This window comes from Loxodonta africana, chromosome 17, assembly GCF_030014295.1.
Source record: "Loxodonta africana isolate mLoxAfr1 chromosome 17, mLoxAfr1.hap2, whole genome shotgun sequence".
Classification (NCBI taxonomy): Eukaryota; Metazoa; Chordata; class Mammalia; order Proboscidea; family Elephantidae; genus Loxodonta; species Loxodonta africana.
In genome coordinates, this window is record NC_087358.1 from 1,477,735 (window position 1) to 1,496,593 (window position 18,859).

The 18,859-nt window shown below is 40.8% G+C and overlaps 1 protein-coding gene across 5 annotated transcripts in view; it reads right to left on the minus strand.

Moving 5' to 3' along the window:
* Nucleotides 1-18,859, minus strand: part of NBEA (neurobeachin) — a 914,947-nt gene that overhangs the window by 67,945 nt on the left and 828,143 nt on the right. For all 5 annotated transcript variants that reach the window (XM_064269920.1, XM_064269919.1, XM_064269917.1 and 2 more), the window contains 2 exons: nt 14,131-14,283; nt 1,014-1,181 (listed from right to left, as the gene is read on the minus strand). In XM_064269920.1, coding sequence (XP_064125990.1) covers nt 1,014-1,181; nt 14,131-14,283 — 321 coding nt within the window. The remainder of the gene's footprint in view (nt 1-1,013; nt 1,182-14,130; nt 14,284-18,859) is intronic.

Sequence of the window (18,859 nt, forward strand, 5' to 3'; positions counted from 1 at the left end):
GGCAGCTGCTGCATTGCCTCTTCCCTACCTGAAATTATTTCATGCAATGTGGAAGTGATTAAAATAATATTTCCTATGAATATTTTCACTAAAACTACACATACACGTAACAGCATATAATTCCCAACAGTTAGCTACAAACATCTAAGGAAGAGAACAGATCAGAGTAAAAGTACTATAACCTCATCAATTTTAATGAGGCTTTTTTTTTTAAGTATTCTGTCTAGAAGGTTGCAATTTGCTTTTTGTAAAATACACTGGCATATTATCTTAATGTGAAATGTTAATATTTAAATATTCAACTGTTGTTATTGCTCTTGCTGCCCTCAAGTCAATTTCAACTCATAGTGACCCCATGTGACAGTAGAACTACCCCATAGGGTCTCCTAGGCTGTAATCTTTAAGGGAGCAGATGGCCAAGCCTTTCTCTCTTGGAGCCCCTGAGTGGGTTTGAACTGCCAACCTTTTGGTTAGCAGCCGAGCAATGAACCGTTGCACCAGCAGGGCTCCTTAAATGTTAACAACACATATAATGCAGGAAGTATTTTACTGAAAATTCTGAAGGAAAACCCAACAGGAACACTGAAGTACACTACATATGCCCTGGTGGCGCAGTTAAGAGCGCGGCTGCTAACCTAAAATCGGCAGTTGGAATTCACCAGCCACTCCTTGGAAATCCCATGGGGCAGTTCTACTCTGTCCTACAGGGTTGCTGTGAGTCTGAACTGACTCGATGGCAACGGGTTTGGTTTTTATATATGCCTACAACTCAAGGAGGGACACCATGCTGGTCTCATTACCTGTTTTGACTACAACTCAAGGAGGGACACCATGCTGGTCTCATTACCTGTTTTGACATATAACATATTCATTTTCCCATTATTTGACGAGAACCTGAAATCTGTTTTCTAAAAGTTACGTTGAAAGGCAGTGTATGCAGAAAGAGATGGGAGGCCCGATTTGTGTTTGCGAGATGAGAGAGGTTTGAGGAATAATGTGTATTTAACACTTACCTCCCTGAGCACAGCATCAGTGATGCCATCCAGGTTCACGGAGCCTTCGTAAGTTAAATAGTGGAAAACGTTGAGAGCACGGACTGCTTCTGGCCCTCGTTGCTTGTAGCCAAATATGAGATCAATCCACTGGTGGAGCTGGCAGGACACAAACTCACTTTCCAGGGCCTGAGATGAGTCAAGAAAGAAGGAGAGACCGTGTAAGTTGAGCTGAGCTCCACCCTGCTTTCCGACTTTGAAATATTCTGTATGAAGAAGGAGAATGTGCTCTTCACATCCCTAAATGTGATCTCTACGTAGACCTTCTGTTCCCAGAAATAAAGCACAGAGTTAAATGAAATGTTCTTTTTCTAAACTGGTTAACTTTCTCTTGGCTCGTTTATGGATTTTGTTGTCATGTGCTGTTGAGTTGATTCCTACTGACAGGGATCCCATGGGACAGGGCAGAACTGCCCCACAGGGCTCCCTAGGCTATGATCTTTATGGGAGCAGATCGCCAGGTCTTTCTCCCCTGGAGCTGCTGGATGGGTTCAAGTCACCAACCTCTCAGCAGCTGAGTGCTTAACTGCTGTACCACCAGGGTTCTTTTCCATTATGTGTACAGTATATTGGAAACCCTGGCAGCATAGTGGTTATGTGCTAGGGCTGCTAACCAAGAGATCGGTAGTTCGAATCCGCCGGGAGCTCCTTGGAAACTCTATCGGGCAGTTCTACTCTGTCCTATGGGGTCGGTATGAGTCGGAATTGATGGCAGTGGGTTTGGTTTTGTTTTTTTTTTTTTTGGTACAGTATATTAAATAAATTTCTTACAAAAGTGCAATATTTAAATAACAATTTGAAATACCTGTTTCAATACCATTTTACAATAATTATTTTCAATCCTAAATTTTAAAATTAGCTCGAAATGAAGTGATTTTACTAGAAAATCTGATATACTTATATTTGCCTCAAATACCTTCTTTCTGCCATACTATTTTGCAGTTTGGTCATCACTTGGCAACTTAAATGCTTGCTAGCTAGTGGGAAACAAATGTAAATTGCTGACAGTCAATATGCCCCTTCCATAAAGGCCTTTTCTGTGTCCTAAGAAGCCACCTTCTTCAGGCTCCTGTGGCTTGTGGACATGAGGTACAGAGTTCTGTCCACGCCTTTATCTGAGCAGGGACAGTGACCCCTGTACACTATGCCTCGCACTTCTTGCATGCATTTGTCATCAATTTCTTACTGACTCAAAAAGGGCTCATTTAAACAACATGAACCCAAAGCTGTAGATCTAGCCTCTTAAATTTCCACTATGCATAGGCATATAAAACAAGTTTATAAATTATAGCTCTAATTACATTGCTTCACGTGAAGGACGTCCTCATCTGCCCGCATATCTACGGTTTCTAAGGTGTAGAACCCAATTTGGAATCCACTTAATAAATGAGTTCTGAAGTTAGCACTCCGAAAATTGTATTTCATTTTTCAAAGATACAAAATGGTCTGAATAAAACTTTTCAACTCTTCCTCTGACCGTGTATAACCAGTGATTTATTCTCCCCCACCCCTTTCTTGGTTCGCTCCTTTCAAAATCTTTTTATATTTTATTCACATGAATTATTGTGATGTTTCTCATTCAGAAATGTAAACAATTCGATTTTATGAAAGGATTTTTTTTTTTTTTTTTACTAAAACTAAACAAAACTTCTGTATCTCATTGCTCGCGAAATAACAGTTGAGAATAAAGTATAGGAAATGAGGCAAAGATGCAAAAGACAAGATGTTGGTTAAATTTTTATACTGGGTATGTCTATAATGCTGGTTGGTCCATTAGTAGGAAGTGATTTTGTCCATTCCTTATAACAAGCCAATTAAGAGAAAAAGGTGTTCTAACTATTCAGCAACATTTTCAGTGCCTGGTACAACACACGAAAGGATAAAAAAAAGAATAAATGACTCTTTATTATTGAATAGCTATTGTCTAAGCCTATTTATAGAAATTGAAAATATTAACAAAATCACATACATTATTTAAAAGATGATCTTATCAATTAGCAATTAAGCCACAAACCATTTTAAATAAATCTTATAGATAATCACTAAACGGCAATTGGTTTTTTTTTTTGGACATAATTGGTAGGAAAAAATAATTGATGAAATGTACTATTATTCTGTTAGATTAAAACCACTGTTGAATAAAATACCTAATGCAATCATGAGGGATAGAAAGAATGATGACTTCTCACTAATTTGACTTTTTAAAATTTATTTATTCTCTTTCGTCTCCGTTCCCTAATGCCGTTTCCACCAAAGGCAACAAGTGCAATGTGCTTAACGTCTATCTTTGTTCGCATTCCTTATAAGACATTATTTGCTTGTGTTCTTTCTTTGTCTGTATTTTTTATCATGGATTTTTAATTTATAGTACAGATTTCTTCTTTTTCTCACTTAACTTTGCTTTCAATATCTACCTATGTGCTATGCGCGTACTAGTCCATTACTGCTAATTTATCAAAACAATTTTCATTGGGATTCCAATAAACTCATAGATTAACTTGGGACAAATGACATTAAATTTTCCCATCCAAGATCCCAGAATGTCTCCTTATTTTTACAGCTCATCTTCTATGTCCTTTATTAGAGTTAAAAATTAAAATTTTCTCTGCAAAGGACATAGATTAGTTCCTGATACTTCATAAGTTTGGGTGAAATTTTACCATCTTGAAAATTGTATTTTATACTTGGTTATTGATGACATAGAAAAATGCTATTGATGTCAGAAAGTTGATCTTGTACCTGGAAACTCGCATCAGTTTTACCTATAACTTCTTTATTTTTCTTATAGAATTATTCTCAACCTTGAGAACCATTTAAAACAGGTGTGGTGACAGGGGGCATCCTTGCCTTGTTCCTAATCTTAAAGGGTTAAACCTCACTTAGTGTTGATGCATTTTATATACGTGTCTGTGTTTGTGTGTGTGTGTTGAGGCATTTATATATGCAACAAACACATAGACACACATATATAAAATGCATCAACACTACACACCACCCCCCCCACTCCTCAGTTACCAACTATTTCGCATTTACTGCTATAGTGAAAAATCTACTATCTATTTTACGCGTTAACGACGTACACCTGGCAGTACTGAACGCCAGGTTGCGAGTGGAGAGCAATGCTGGCTCTGACGGTTAAGCTTTGTGTCAACACAACCTGGGCTGTGTTCTTAGTCGTTTGGCAGTTATGTAACGAAGTCATTTAGCAGCTGTGATCTGATGTGGTCATCCTCCATTTTTGCATAATGCTGATTTTCACACAACAGCCTGGTGTTTGGAACGTAACCATGTCAATAAATGAGGAGTGGGTGTAGGTATATATACCCAACCAATACAGTGTTGGACTGTTAGACAATATTTCATTTAGAATTTTGTATTTATGTTCTATATTCATACATGAAATGGGGCTTTTTTTTCCTTTTTTCACTATTCTCCCTTTATCTACTTTTGGAATTACAGTCACACTAGTCTCATAAAATGAGCTAGACGGCTTTCCATGCTCCATGCAGCAACTTGAATAAGGAATGAATTAATTTTCTCTTGAAAATTTGGTAGAATTTACCTGTGAAATAATATTGGCCTTGTATTTTTTGGGATGGACAGAATTTATCACTGAAATTATGTGTCTCTATTTCTTGTGGTGCCAATTTTGATATTTTATGGTTTTTTCTTAGTATTTATCCATTTATGATGAAATGGATAAAAACTTGCTATTTCATAGCTGTTCATCATAACTTTTAATTACATTTAAAAAATCTATTATATCTATAGTCTGAAACCCTGGTGGCATAGTGGTTAAGAGCTATGGCAGTTCGAATCCACCGGCCGCTCCTTGGAAACCCTATGTGGCAGTTCTGCTCTGTCCCATAGGATCACTATGAGTTGGAATCAACTCCACGGCAATGGGTTTGATTTTTTTTTTTATATCTATAGTTATTTACCCTATTTTGATCTACATATTAAAGAGGTGGAATAATGAATCAATAAACAAATAATTGTAGTTAAAGAATTTTTCATTTTTGTAAAATTTTTGGTAATAAAATTAAATGACAAAGAAACAATAAGGGAGGAGGTTAAGCAGGTAACGTATAACAGATTTTCTGTCCTGTAGTGACTGAGCAGAATGAATAGTTTCGAACATTTAGAAGCTAACTCTGGTTCTAAATCAAATGCAGATCTAAGGATCAAGTATTAGATGTGAAACAATTAAAGCACGACAATCTACCCAGCGTCTGACTCTGAGACCACACTATACACACACAGACACAAATGGTGTTAATTTGTCACTAAACGCATGTTATCTGCTTATTTGCTCTTTTCAGAACTATGTCTTCATGAACAAACTCATTTTGGATTTTGAAACAAGATTTTAGTACAAATACAGTACAAACATAAAGAAATACTTGTTTACTAAGCTATTAGTGTTATAGTGGTCTTAATAGCTTGCTTTATCTCATACTTGCATATCCACAGACAGAAGCAATTGCTTTAAGCCTAGATAAACCAATTCCCAATCCATAACCTGACCCTGGGGAAGGAGGAAGGAAATCAAGAGTGATATTTAAACCACGGGGGATATCTCTCAGATGGATAATACTTACCTAATTCTAATTTCCATTTTGTCCTATGGGATTCAGACGATAGAGAATTCTTTCCTAGCAGGTTTGGGACAAAGCTTTTCTGAAACTTACGAAAAAGGAGGAGGCTACCGGAATTAGCTGTGAGGAGAGGCTGTTCTTCCCTTCTGAAGTCTTTTCTTTAAGAATCCTTTATTTTGAATTCCTGTCTCCTTTTCTAGACTAGGGCAAGAATATTTCCCACCCCCTCTCTTATTGCCTCAAGAATCTGCTTTTTATAGCAATTTTTTTCTCAACTAGAATAATCACATTGCTACTTCTTCTTGCAGTTTCTATGCCAGCTCTTCTTCGTGATTAAATTGAAGGTGTAGCTCTCACCCAGGAAAAGACTCAATTATTTTAAGCAAAGGCGACATAGTTGTCTTCAACGTTTATTTGGTGGTGGGCGGGGGTTAACTTCCTCCGTTACTAGATCGCTCACTGGACCTACAACGTTGTTGTCGTCAGTTGCCGTCGGGTCGATTCTGACTCACAGCGACCCCATGTGACACAGCAGAACTGCCCCACTGAGCTTCTCAGGCTGTCGTCTTTCCTGGAGCAGATCACTAGGTCTTTCTCCTGCAGAGCAGCTGGTGGTTCGAACACCAACCTTTTGGTTACCGCTAAGCACTTACCTGTCGTGCCACCAGCACTCCTTTGGGTCCGTAACACAGAAGATTATCCTGGACCCTCACTAGCAGCAGTTCAGCCCTAGCTCTCTTCACTCCCCACAGAGTTACCGGAATAGACTTCCACCTCTTTCTCAAGTCCCATCCATCTCGTTCCCTGCTGACAGAACAGACTCCTGAAACCATCCTGCCCGTATTATCATCTTCCATTTCCAATCTTCCAAGGCTCCTGCTAGCCTAACACATTCAGTGTGAACTTAGTCGAGCTCCCAGAGACATTTCTGGGATCCCACTTCTCCAGCTACTTCCACAACTTTGTGACCCGCGCTCTAGGGCCAGTTAGCACACACTTGGCAGTGCCCTGGGCACTGCTGGCACAGCCTCTGGCATGGCTTTACTTTCTTCCTAAGCTGAGCCTACTTCCTTCTCCTGCTTCTCTCTCAAGTCACATCCATCCTTCTTCCCAAGTTCTGTGTTTGTCCCCTGAGGGCTCCAGCTCACACCTGCTTCTTCTGCCATGAATTTCTCTGACACTTATCATCATTACCCTCCTGTTTAACGTGGTAAAAGAATGTACACAAATTTACTTGGGAAAATTGATTTACATACAAATTGTAAAGTGCTATAGGAAAGAAATGAGGTTATTACTAATTAGCACTTAATGGTGTCAACTGTGGAAACCCTGGTGGTGTAGTGGTTAAGTGCTATGGCTGCTAACCAAGAGGTCGGCAGTTCGAATCCACCAGGCGCTTTTGGAAACTCTATGGGGCAGTTCTACTCTGTCCTGTATGGTCACCATGAGTCAGAATTGACTCAACAGCAATGGGTTTGGTTTCTTTTTTTTGGTCCAGCGTATGTATCTGCCTTACAGATAGGAAGAGTCCAAGCAATGGGTTGGTTGGCTGCTTGGTACAGGGCTTCTATGAGAACTAAATTTGTAAAGGAGTAGAAAGTCCTTTAGAAACCATGTAAATCACCAAAGGATGTTGTCATTGTTGTTATGATTTCCAGTTGGTCCCAACTCCTCGTGACAGAGGAGAACTACCTACAGGGTTTCTTAGGCTGTAATCTTTATGGGAAGGAGGCCTGGTGGTGCCATGGTTAAAATGTTTGGCTGCTAACCAAAAAGTCAATAGTTCAAACCCACCAGCCACTCCATGGAAGAAAGATGTGGCAATCTGCTTCCGTAAAGATTTACAGCCTCGGAAACCTCATGGGGCACTCCTACTCTGTCCTATAGGGTCTCTATGAGTCAGAACTGACTCAACGGCAACAGGTTTGATTTGGTTTTTGTTTACTTGTCTGTGTTTCTAACTAGATGGTTAGCTTCTCAGGCCACTCGCTGTGACAGTCAGCTTTTTTGACAGAGTCTGAAGCAGTAGGAAGTGCGTGATAGGCACTTAACAACCGTTTTGTTGTTAAAAATGTTTGAGCTGTTCTTAGCTGTCCTAGAATCAGTCCCCGGCTCATGGCGGCCCCATACACAATGTGCGGAAACGCTGCCGGGTCCTGTGCCATTCCCATGATTGGATGAGAACCAGACAGCTGTGATCCACAGGGTTTTCACTGGCTGATTTTTGGAAGGAGATTGCCAGGCTTTTCTTCCTAGTCCATCTTAGTCTGGAAGTGTCGTTGCAGCCTGTTCAGCATCACAGCAACAGGCCGGCCTCCGCAGACAGGCAGATGGGTAGTGGCTGCACGTGAGGACTCTAACCCAGGTCTCCCCGTGGAAGGCAAGGTTTCCACCCCTAAACCACTAATGTCTCAATTCTCGACTTCATCCTAGCTTTATTTAGAGTAGGGTCCACATCCAATGTTTCTTTATATTTTCCATAATGTCTTGCTCATAGTTGGGTCTCAATAAAGATCTACTGAATGAACAAATCCCGATTTCAGGGACTGGGGAGGCTCTAAGAGATAAGGTGCCTTGCTTGCCCAAGCTGCCGTGGCTGACAAGTGGTAGAGCAGGGGGCTGGAACCCAGGATAACTATCTCCATATTTCGAGTTGCTGCAAAAGACTGCTGGTAATTCTTATGCTATGCTATTTGCTTAAAATCCTTTTTTAAACAAGGTGTTTATACTTTTTCTTTAAAATATTAAAACCTTATAAAGACTGTGTCTCAGTTATCCAGTGCTGCCATAACAGAAATGTCACAAGTAGGTGGCTTTAACAAACAGAAGTTTATTTTCTCAGCTTAGGAGACCAGAAGTCCGAATTCAGGGTGCTGGCTCTAGGGGAAGGTTCTCTGTCTCTGCTGGCTCTGGAGGAAGGTCCCTGTCTCTTTGAGCTTCTGCTCCTGGGCGATCTTCATGTGGCTTGGCATCTCTCTTCCCCCATCTCTGCTTGCTTCACAATACCTAATCTGCTCTTTTTTATTTCACAAAGGTGACTGGTTTAAAACAGGCTCTATGACATGGCCTCTTAGTAAGAGAAGGAACACCCATTCCTAAATGGGATTACAGCCACGGGCTGTACTACAGTCAGAGCAAAGCCAGGATGGACCCAGGCTTTCTTTGCCCCGGTGCACGGGTGCTCTGTGGCCCAGGGCACTCTGCATCTGACCCAGCCACACCGGGAGGCCGCTCGGCCGAGGGAGAGAGGTTATCAGTGCGCGCCGGGAAAGGCTTCTTTCTAAAACAAATTAAAAAAAAAAGGGGGGGTAGATTATGATTGATGAACCCAGCATTAGGGTAATGTTATCAAGAGATACTTTCTATTTCTGTCCTCTCGAGGAGGTCAGATTATAATCATGTTAGAGTGAAACACGATGCTTTATTAATGTTTCATGAGTCAGTCAGTGGTCATCAGCCAAGCTGTGTGTGGACAAATTAAACCAGTTCTCGATGCATTTAGAATTGATGGAACATCTACTAAAAGTGTCTCTGTCACTCTTCCAGGTTTTCTAATGGTACCAGTTTTACACAGCACAGCTCTTCGGCAAAATGTTCACAAGGCATCAACTGTAACTGATTATGTATATCATTGCCCACAACTTTAAAAAAATCAACAATGACAAAGGAAATGCATTATTAAAAATAAAAATATGGTCTCATTTTTAAAAATAAGGAAGGAAATTAGGTTGCAGACGAGTAAAGGTTTCCACAAACGTATCAAATACTGTTTTAATTGCCGGATGGGGAAATAAACCGCTCATTTAGTAATCAATGATGCTGTCTCTTCTCATGGTATTGTTTTGTCCCCTCTGCCCTGAGTTTCTTCATGATGGTTTGAAAGAAGGAGGAAACGTTCACAGGTAGAGAACACTAATCCATACAAAAAGGTGAAGGCTGGTTACCACTGCAGATGTCACGTCCCTGGGATGTGTGACATTTTCATTTTACACTTCAGGCTCATTACAAAGAGCTCCTTCAAAGAGCTGAGGGTAATCCCAGCCCAAATTATATTTATAATACTACAGCATCTATTTCACAAAGACTCAATCCTAAATGAGCTACCTAGGTTATATAAAGTTAGAAACTTTTAATGTAACAGAACTATAAAAAATGGAGGTTGTGTTCATGGAATTTATGGAAAATTTAACACTTCCCTATTTTATATTAAAGGGCCCTGGCACAGTGGTTAAGCGCTTGAGTGGATTCAAACCCACCAGCAGCACTGTGGGAAAAAGACCTGTCAGTCTGCTCCCTTAAAGATTATATCCTAGGAAATCCTACGGGGCAGTTCTACTCTATAACACATGGGTTGCGATGAGTCAGAATCGACTCAATGGCACCTAACAACAATAATAACAACATTTTATATCAGTAGCTAAACCCACTGCCGTCAAGTTGATCACGACTCATGGAGATCCTGTAGGACAGAGTAGAACTGCCCCAAAGGGTTTCCAAGGAGCAGCTGACTGGTGGATTCCGACTGTCCACCTTTTGGTTAGTACCCGAGCTCTTAAACCACTGCACCACCAGGGCTCCCATTAGGGAAATATTCTCTAAATAAACATTCCTTCAGTAAAAATAGAAATAAGTAGATAATTAGTTAAATTTTCCAGTTTTAACACCGATGTATGAGATGATTTCAGCGTGTCAGCGTTACGCTCATCACTGGGAACACTGACTAGAAGCTGTAGCAAAGGACACTACAGAAAGGGGCTATGAAGGAGAACTTTCAGGTGCACACAAGCAGTGCAGGAGACAGGGAGAGACGCACAGTTACAGGGCATGAGATGTCTTTTGGGAGCTCTGATGTTTTGGTCTGTCCTTTAGTTAATTCTGATGCAATTAAGACTGGCGCTGTAAACATAACACCTTGCTGATACACAGGTAGCTCTCCCTTCCCATTCCGTGGGGTCTCTTCAAGGAAAACCCAGGGGAAAAAGGTGAAAAGAATAAACACTTCTCAAGACATATATTAAGTGCTAGGTACCTACATACTTCTACTTAACCTGGCCACCACCTGTCTGTCAGATTGTCATACTGTGGTGGCTTGTGTGTTGCTATGATTCTGGAAGCTTTGCCACTGGTATTTCAAACACCAGAAGGGTTACCCATGGTGGACAGGTTTCAGCAGTGCTTCCAGACTAAGACAGACTAGGAAGAAAGGACTGGAGATCTACTTTCAAAAATTAGCCAACGAAAACCCCATGGGTAACGACAGAACACCGCCTGATACAGAGCTGGAAGACGAGCCCCATAGTTTGGAAGACACTCAAAATACACAGCGGTCCGACAACAGATGAGCACATGGTAATAATCCTGAAGATGGTGCAGGACTGCGCAACGTTTCCTTCTGCTGTACATGGGGTCGCCACGAGTCGAAGACGACTCCACAGTAACTCAGCCACGTTTAATCCGACAGCACTTAAAGGTGGTGCAGAGAACAGAGACTGGGACAGCTGGATTTCCCCAAGTAAATGGAATTTTGTGTCATGCCTTTTACTCCATGGGGTAAAATCTTAGTTTACAAATCTTATCGTACTCATGAATTCCGATAACAGGAATTTGGTTTAGAACGGCAAAAAACCTTAGTGCTTTGTTTCTTTCATTTCTTCATGAATGCAAGTTGGACCTTCTTTCTTAAAAAAAAGTCCTGTTCATTTCTCAGAATGTTTTATGATATTTTCTAAGAAAGCACAAATATGTAGTTTTTGTATTTTATTCAGTTGTAAAACTTAATTCTTTGAATATGTAAGAGCAAATCTTTGAGCGACAGTGGCCCTACCCTGTTTTATGCAAGCCGTTAGAGTTCCTAGCACATTGCTACACACCTGGGTTGATGAACATATATGTACACCGTTGTTGGCTGCCGTCCAGGTGACCCTGACTCACGGCGACCCCATGTGACAGAGCAGAACTGCCCCCAGAGGGTTCTCTAGGCTGTAATCTTGACGGGATTAGATCACCAGGTCTGTCTCCCAGGGAGGGGCTGGGTGTGTTCAAACCGCCATCCATGCCGTTAGGAGTCAGGCGCTTAATCATTGTGATACAAGATAGCGAGACTGACGCCGAGGAAGCCCTGCCCTTTGCCTTAAAATCTACTCAGCAGCACTTCCGCTGTTAAAACGCCAAGAGAGAACGGGGTACATCATAAACAGAAGTCAGTTCTTGCACTACTGATGTTAGTGCCGGGGTAAATTATTGGTTATATTTAATTTACGGGCAATAGAAGCACTCAGAGGAATTAGAAATAAAAAAGAATTTATTTATGCAAAATTCGCACTTGATTTCCTTCTCTCAAAGTAAAAAGAGGAATCTATTGTGGAATTTAAATTTTCTTCATGTTTGTTATGGATTGAACTGTGTCACCCAAAATATGTACTGGAAATACGTACTTATATATTTGGATATCCCATCTGGAAATAGGGTTTTCTTTGTCATGTTAAATGAGGCTATATTTGTGCAGGGTGTGTGTCTTAAGCCAATCACTTTTGAGATACAAAAGGAGTAGTTTAGCATAACAGTTAAATACTTATGGTCATCAAAAGACTTTATCAAAAGAGTAAAGAGACAACCTACAGACTGGGAAAAAAATCTTTGGGAACGATATAATCATTAGGGTCTAGTATCTAAAATATATAGAAAACTTCTATAACTTAACAATAAAAAGACAAGCAACCCAATCAAAAACTGGGCAAAGGGCATGAACAGACATTTCACCAAAGTGGATATTCAAATGGCCAACAGACACATGAAAAGATGCTCCCCTTCACGAACCATAAGAAAGATGCAAATCAAGACCACAATGAGATACCATTTCACTCCCGTTAGGATGGCCAAGATTGAAAAACAAAACAAAAAAACCCAGAAACTAACGAGTGTTGGAGGGGACCTGGAGAAATCGGAACCCTCATCCACTGCTGGTCAGAACGCAAAATGGTACAGCCATCGTGGAAAACTGTGGCGGCTTCTCCCAAAACTAGAGGTGGAGCTGCCATATGAGCCAGCAATTCTACTCCCAGGTATAGACCCTAGGGGTCTCACAGAGGCGACATGGACAGACGTGCTCTGTCTTCCCTTCATGTATGCTGTGGGTTACTGAACTTGCAGTATTTATGTGAATAATCTGCATTTACAAGCTCCAGGATATTGAAGAATGAGTGAATGAGCAAATAAGATCTTAACTGAAAAACATGCATCTGAAAATATAGCTCCAACGATCTCAAAGAGTTTCACAAAGGAGAGAATAGCAGAGGCAGCTGGCATGTTAGAAAGAGTATGACTCCGGAGTGAAGACATTTTCTGCTCTGGAAGCTGCACTCTGCTGTTGACCGGCTTTGTCACCCTGGGTAAACTATGCGACATCTCTGGCCCTCCTGTTCCTGACCTATAAAATAGAGATGCTAACACCTACCTTACTGATTTTAAAGAAGTTGATATCAAGTGCATAGCCTAAAGCCTGGCATGTGAGAGGCACTGGCATTGTTAGGACCTGCCTGGGAACTTCTGTTCAGTTGACTTCCTTAGGTAGCATGAGTGAGAGGAAGTCCATCCAGCAAGTTTTGATTACTTTGCTGATCTCAACGATTCACTCAGTTCGACCAGTTTGGAACTTACCAGCCTGTAGGGTAATATCACTGAGATCACGTCCTTCTCCTCCATGATTCCTTCATTCACTCACTCCCTCAGCAAACGTTTACCAACCAACCCCTGAATGCCAGGCACAGCTCTGGGCTCCGGAGACACGGCATGATGAAGTGGCTGAGATGTAGATACGTGGGGGTTCCTAGGGCTGAGCTTGTAGATCTCGGTGTCCTTACACCGAGAGTGTAGCCAGCATTCAAGCAGTTGTAGACTACCAATTACGAGTACGCATTACAAAAAACCCTGTTTCAGTCCTTCTGATTCTGACTCATAGCGATCCTATAGCACAGGGTAGAACTGCCCCACAGGGTTTCCAAGGCTGTAAATCTTTATGGAATCAGATAGCTACGTCTTTCTCCTGCAGAGTGGCTGATGCATTTGAACTAACTGACCTTTCCGTTAGCAGCTGAGTCCTTAACCACTGCACCACCAGGGCACCTCACAAATCTTTCACATAAAGAAAAAAAAAACTGAGGAAATAATCTATTGCCACATCTTTGTCCTGTGGAGCAGCTGGTAGGTTCAAACTGCCAACCTTTTGGTTAGCAGCTGAGAGCTTAACCACTGTGCCACCAGGGCTCCTTATCCTTTTAGTAGTCCTCATGAATGGAAAACCCACTCTACAGCGTAAAACACTATCAAAATACAACAGTAAAGTGCTTTCTTTTCCCCCCTTAAATCTTTAACCTTCTGCTTATAGGCGAGAAATGGCAATTCGTTAATAGTCAAAAAACAAAACACTACAGAGTATTTAAACTTCCTGACGACTGCTCAAACAAAATCAAAATCTCTCTTACCATCCTGTTGATGCGCACAAAGTCTTCCGGTTTTTTTGCCCAGGGGGGAAGATCAACGTCATTTACCACGGCCTCATCTTCTCTGACTCCAAGGTTGTATCCGTTACTGTTGACAAACATCTCGGGCAGGTAGAAGAACTCTGGGGTTAGCTCCTGCCAGAAATAAAAACGTAGCATGGTAAACCTACTTCACAAAAATCAGCTGGGTGATGTTTAGTTTCTTTATTAAAAACCAATATTTTATTACTTAATTCTATTCTTCATTTAATTTCCTTTAGAAATTTAAGAAGAAAGGATGAACCATTTCTCTTGAACAAGTCACTTCACAATTTATGTTTACATGATATTTAAAAATGCTACCAATTTTCAATCTCACCCTGCCACAAATTACAAAAAATACCTATTCGTTAATATGAATTAATCATAGTTCATAATAGCATTTGTAAACACATATGTAAAGTTATATAAAACATTCTAGATTGCTTAAAGTCCTCTTCTGAATATTGGTAATGAAATACCCAAATTAAAAAAAAAGCTGTTGCCAGTATTTGTTAAAAATCATATAACACCTCCTACTTTTATTTTGTCTATGTTGACAATTACATGATTTTTAAAAGGGATTCTTAATTTTATTTTGTGATTTGGCAAAAATAAATTATTTTTATAATTACACAATGAAGATATGCAACATCACAATCGGTTTTCAATATTTAATGCATGCCACGCAAGTTGGATGCCAAGACAACTTGTATACTTGTATGCAAGCCTGGCATAAACAACTGGATTCAAGGCAAACTTGTGTTTGATGTGCTGTGTCTAATATGAGACTTAAAACATTACTTTAGAACAAATCTGAAATAGAAATGAACTGATTTTAACACCCTAAAGATTTTATTTATGGCTGTCCAATTTTTAAAAGCAACTGGGAGAAAATGAAATACAATTTTTCATGCATACCATCTATGCCACCTTTCTCAAATATCTAGGTGAGGGTTAAATTAACCAAGCACAGTGTGAAAAGCATAAAGACCCTTAATTGTGTAACATGATCAACACTGATGGAATGGGACCTGAAATCTGAATCTCCTGTCGTCTTCTCTAGGGACCCAGAGAAGAAATTAAAACCACTGGTCACTGAGGTCTTCAAATAAATCTGATCCTTAATTTTCCAAGGAGAGCACACGTAAAATCTGCCTCTTCATGGGTTCTTCCTCTAAAACCAACCTGCGTCTGCTGTAACATAAGCTGGCGTTTTCTTAGTAATGCTCACAGAGAATCTGATCGTTTCCCATTCTGATGAACAATAAGAAAAAATAACGATGCTTGTTTTCTCCAGTATTACAGGAGCACAAACAGTTTTACAGAACTGAATCTTCTGGATAAGTGAAGTTTAGATTTTAAAGAATCAGAGTGTTTCTTCTATCTGAACCGTTGAAATGGAAATCTTTCTAAAACCCAGTGCACCCTTCCTTGGTATCAGTTCATCACATAGTGAAGTTCTGAGTAGCAGAACTTCACCACGTCTGCCTTGAATCCAGTTGTTTATGCCAGGCTTGCGTACAAGTATACAAGTTGTCTTGGCATCCAACTTGCGTGGCATGCATTAAATATTGAAAACCGATTGTGATGTTGCATATCTTCACTGTGTAATTATAAAAATAATTTGTTTTGCCAAATCACAAAATAAAATTAAGAATCCTTTTTAAAAATCATGTATTGTCAACATAGACAAAATAAAAGTAGATGTTATATGATTTTTAACAAATACCGGCAACAGCTTTTTTTTTTTTTTTAATTTGGATATTTCATGGGATGGATACTAGGGAAACAAAACAAGTAAAACATGGCCTTACTGCCAACACAGTCTACAGGCAGATGTCTAACAGATGGTTAGGATACACAACAATAATAGCTGAGGACAAAGTACTAAAAAAAAAAAACAAACCCCAAAAAACCAAAGTGCAAGGGGGCATAGAGGAGAGAGCCAGGAGCTGTGGGCAGGTGAGGAAAGGCTTTGCTGGGGGTGGGACACTGAGTGAGATCCTAGCTCAGGTGAAGATGAGGACAAGGGGCACCGGAGCCATCAGGGGACAGAAACCCAGAGTGCGCGGAGGATAGGATAAGTGGTCGTGTAACGGGTAAGCGCTCAGTGCTAACGGAAAGGTCGGCGGCAGTCTGAACCCACCCAGTGCCTCCACGGGAGAAAGACCTGACGATCTGCTTCCATAAAGAGTACAGCTAGGAAACCCTAAGGGGAGTTGTACTCTATCACATGGGGTCACTAGGAGTCAGATTTGATTCCATGGACGGCTCTTAACAACATGTATAGGATATCAAGGTCACAATGAACTATGTGGGAAAGGAGAATTACAGTAAAATTAATCTAAATTAATACTATACAGCATATAAAGTTACATGATACATAATATAAATAAATAATCAGTGACAAGGTTGTCAAAGGAGGAATTGCAAAGGCGCTGAAAGAAGAACTGTAAGGTAAATTAGCATGCTTCTTTGCAGATCATGGTAGAGCTTAGCTGATGGATAAGGCAGGGGCTAAAGGGTGCTTCAGGATACTCTCAGCCATGATGATGATGAGCTGGGTTGACAAGGCTGGGAAGCAGAGAGAGCGTGTCAGTCACCAGGAAGAGCAATCTGGAGAAGGTGTGCGAGGTCGATCTGAAGGCACAAGTAGGGCACTGCTGCTCTGCCCACGGACTTGTGCCCAATCAGAAGTACATAATCATTGTCCTGTGATCTCACTATATTAAACTGAAACACGGCTTCCTTGTGATCTTCAGCTCACCATGTGGGAGAACATGAGAAGCTGGTAAATGTGTAGAGAGAGAACACAAACATTGCTCCTTGTACATGCTTTCTGTGACACTAAACAGCAACAGCATCTGAAAAGGCCCAGACGGGAATGGAACGTGAGCTCAGGCAGCTGCTGGGTTTGAGAGTGATGTGTATGGAAGAGATTCACGGATGTCACGGTTCCCCTCACTGCCCTTCATCAGTCGTCTGTGTTTGTGTCCTGTGTCTAAAACTAGACTGTATAAACTCTTCAAGGACACGGAGGGACATATGTCCATGTGGATTTAGCAATGTAGATTTATTTTTTATTTAAACATCCCAGAGAATCTCAATTTATCCTCCACCACCTTGGCGCTCTGTAATTTATTTCATATATACAACTTCTCATTCTTTCTGTGGTTTGTTGTTAGGTGGCATCGAGTCAGTTCTGACTCATAGTGACCTTATGTACAACAGGGGAAAAAAAAAAAAGCCCAGTCCTACGCCATCCTCACCATCTTTGCTATTTTGAGCTCATTGTTGCAGCCACCGTGTCGATCCACCTCATTGAAGGCCGTCCTCTTTTTCTCTGACCATCTACTTTACTGAGCATGATGTCCTTCTCCAGGGACTGTCCCTTCCTGATAACATGTCGCCATCTGAGAGTCTAAGGAGCTGTACTTCTAATACAGAGTTGGTCATTCTTCTGGCAGTCCATGGTACCTTCGATATTCTTGGCCTACACCATAATTCAAAGGCATCAGTTCTTCTTTGGTCTTAATTATTCATTGTCCAGCTTTTGCATGCATATGAGGCAACTGAAAATACTATGGCTTGGGTCTGGTGCACTTTAGCCCTCAAAGTGACATCTTTGCTTATTAACACTTTGATTGTGGATCTAAGTAAAACAAAGTCTTTGACAACTTCAATTATCTTCTCTGTTTATCATAATGTTGTTTATTGGCCCAGTTGTGAGGATTTTTGTTTTCTTTATGTTGAGATGTAATCCGTACTGAAGGCTGTAATCTTTTTTTTTTTTTGAAGGCTGAAGTCTTTGATCTTCATCAGTAAGTGCTTTAAGTCTTCTTGCAGCAAGCAAGGCTGTGCCATCTGCATATCTTGGGTTGTTAATGAGTCTTCCTCCAATGCTGGTGCTGGGATCTTCTTCATATAGTCCAGTTTCTCAGATTACTTGTTCAGCATACATATTGGATAAGTATAGTGAAAGGATACAGTCCTGGCGCACAACTTTTCTGATTTTAAACCAGGCAGTATCACCTTGTCTCTTGGCCTACGTACAGGTTCTGCCTGAGCACAATTAAGTGTTCTGGAATTTCCATTCTTCATAATGTTATTCAAAATTTGTTATGACCCACACAGTCGAATGCCTTTGCATAGTCAATAAGACACAGGTAAACATCTGTCTCAGTCATCTAGTGCTGCCAGAACAGAAATACCACAAGTGGATGGCTTTAACAAAGAGAAATCTTTTCTCTCACAGTCTAGTAGGCTAGAAGTCTGAATTCAGGGTGCCAGCTCTAGGGGAAAGCTTTCCCTCTCTGTCGGCTCTGGAGGAAGGCTCTTGTCACCAATCTTCTCAGCCCAAAGACCCTGTGTCCAGAGGACACACTCTTCTCCTGGCACTACTTTCTTGGTGGTATGAGGTAGCATGTCTGCTCACTTCTCTCTTCTATATCTCAAAAGAGAGTGGCTCAAAACATAACCTAATCTTGTAGATTGGGCCCTGCCTCATTAACATAACTGCCACTAATTCCACTTCATTAACATCATAAAACCAAAAAAAAAAAAGCCGGACCCATTGCCACAGAGTTGATTCTGACTCATAGTGACCCTATAGGACAGAGAAGAACTGCCCCATAGGGTTGCCAAGGAGTGGCTGGTGGATTCCAACTGCCGATCTTTTGGTTAGCAGCTG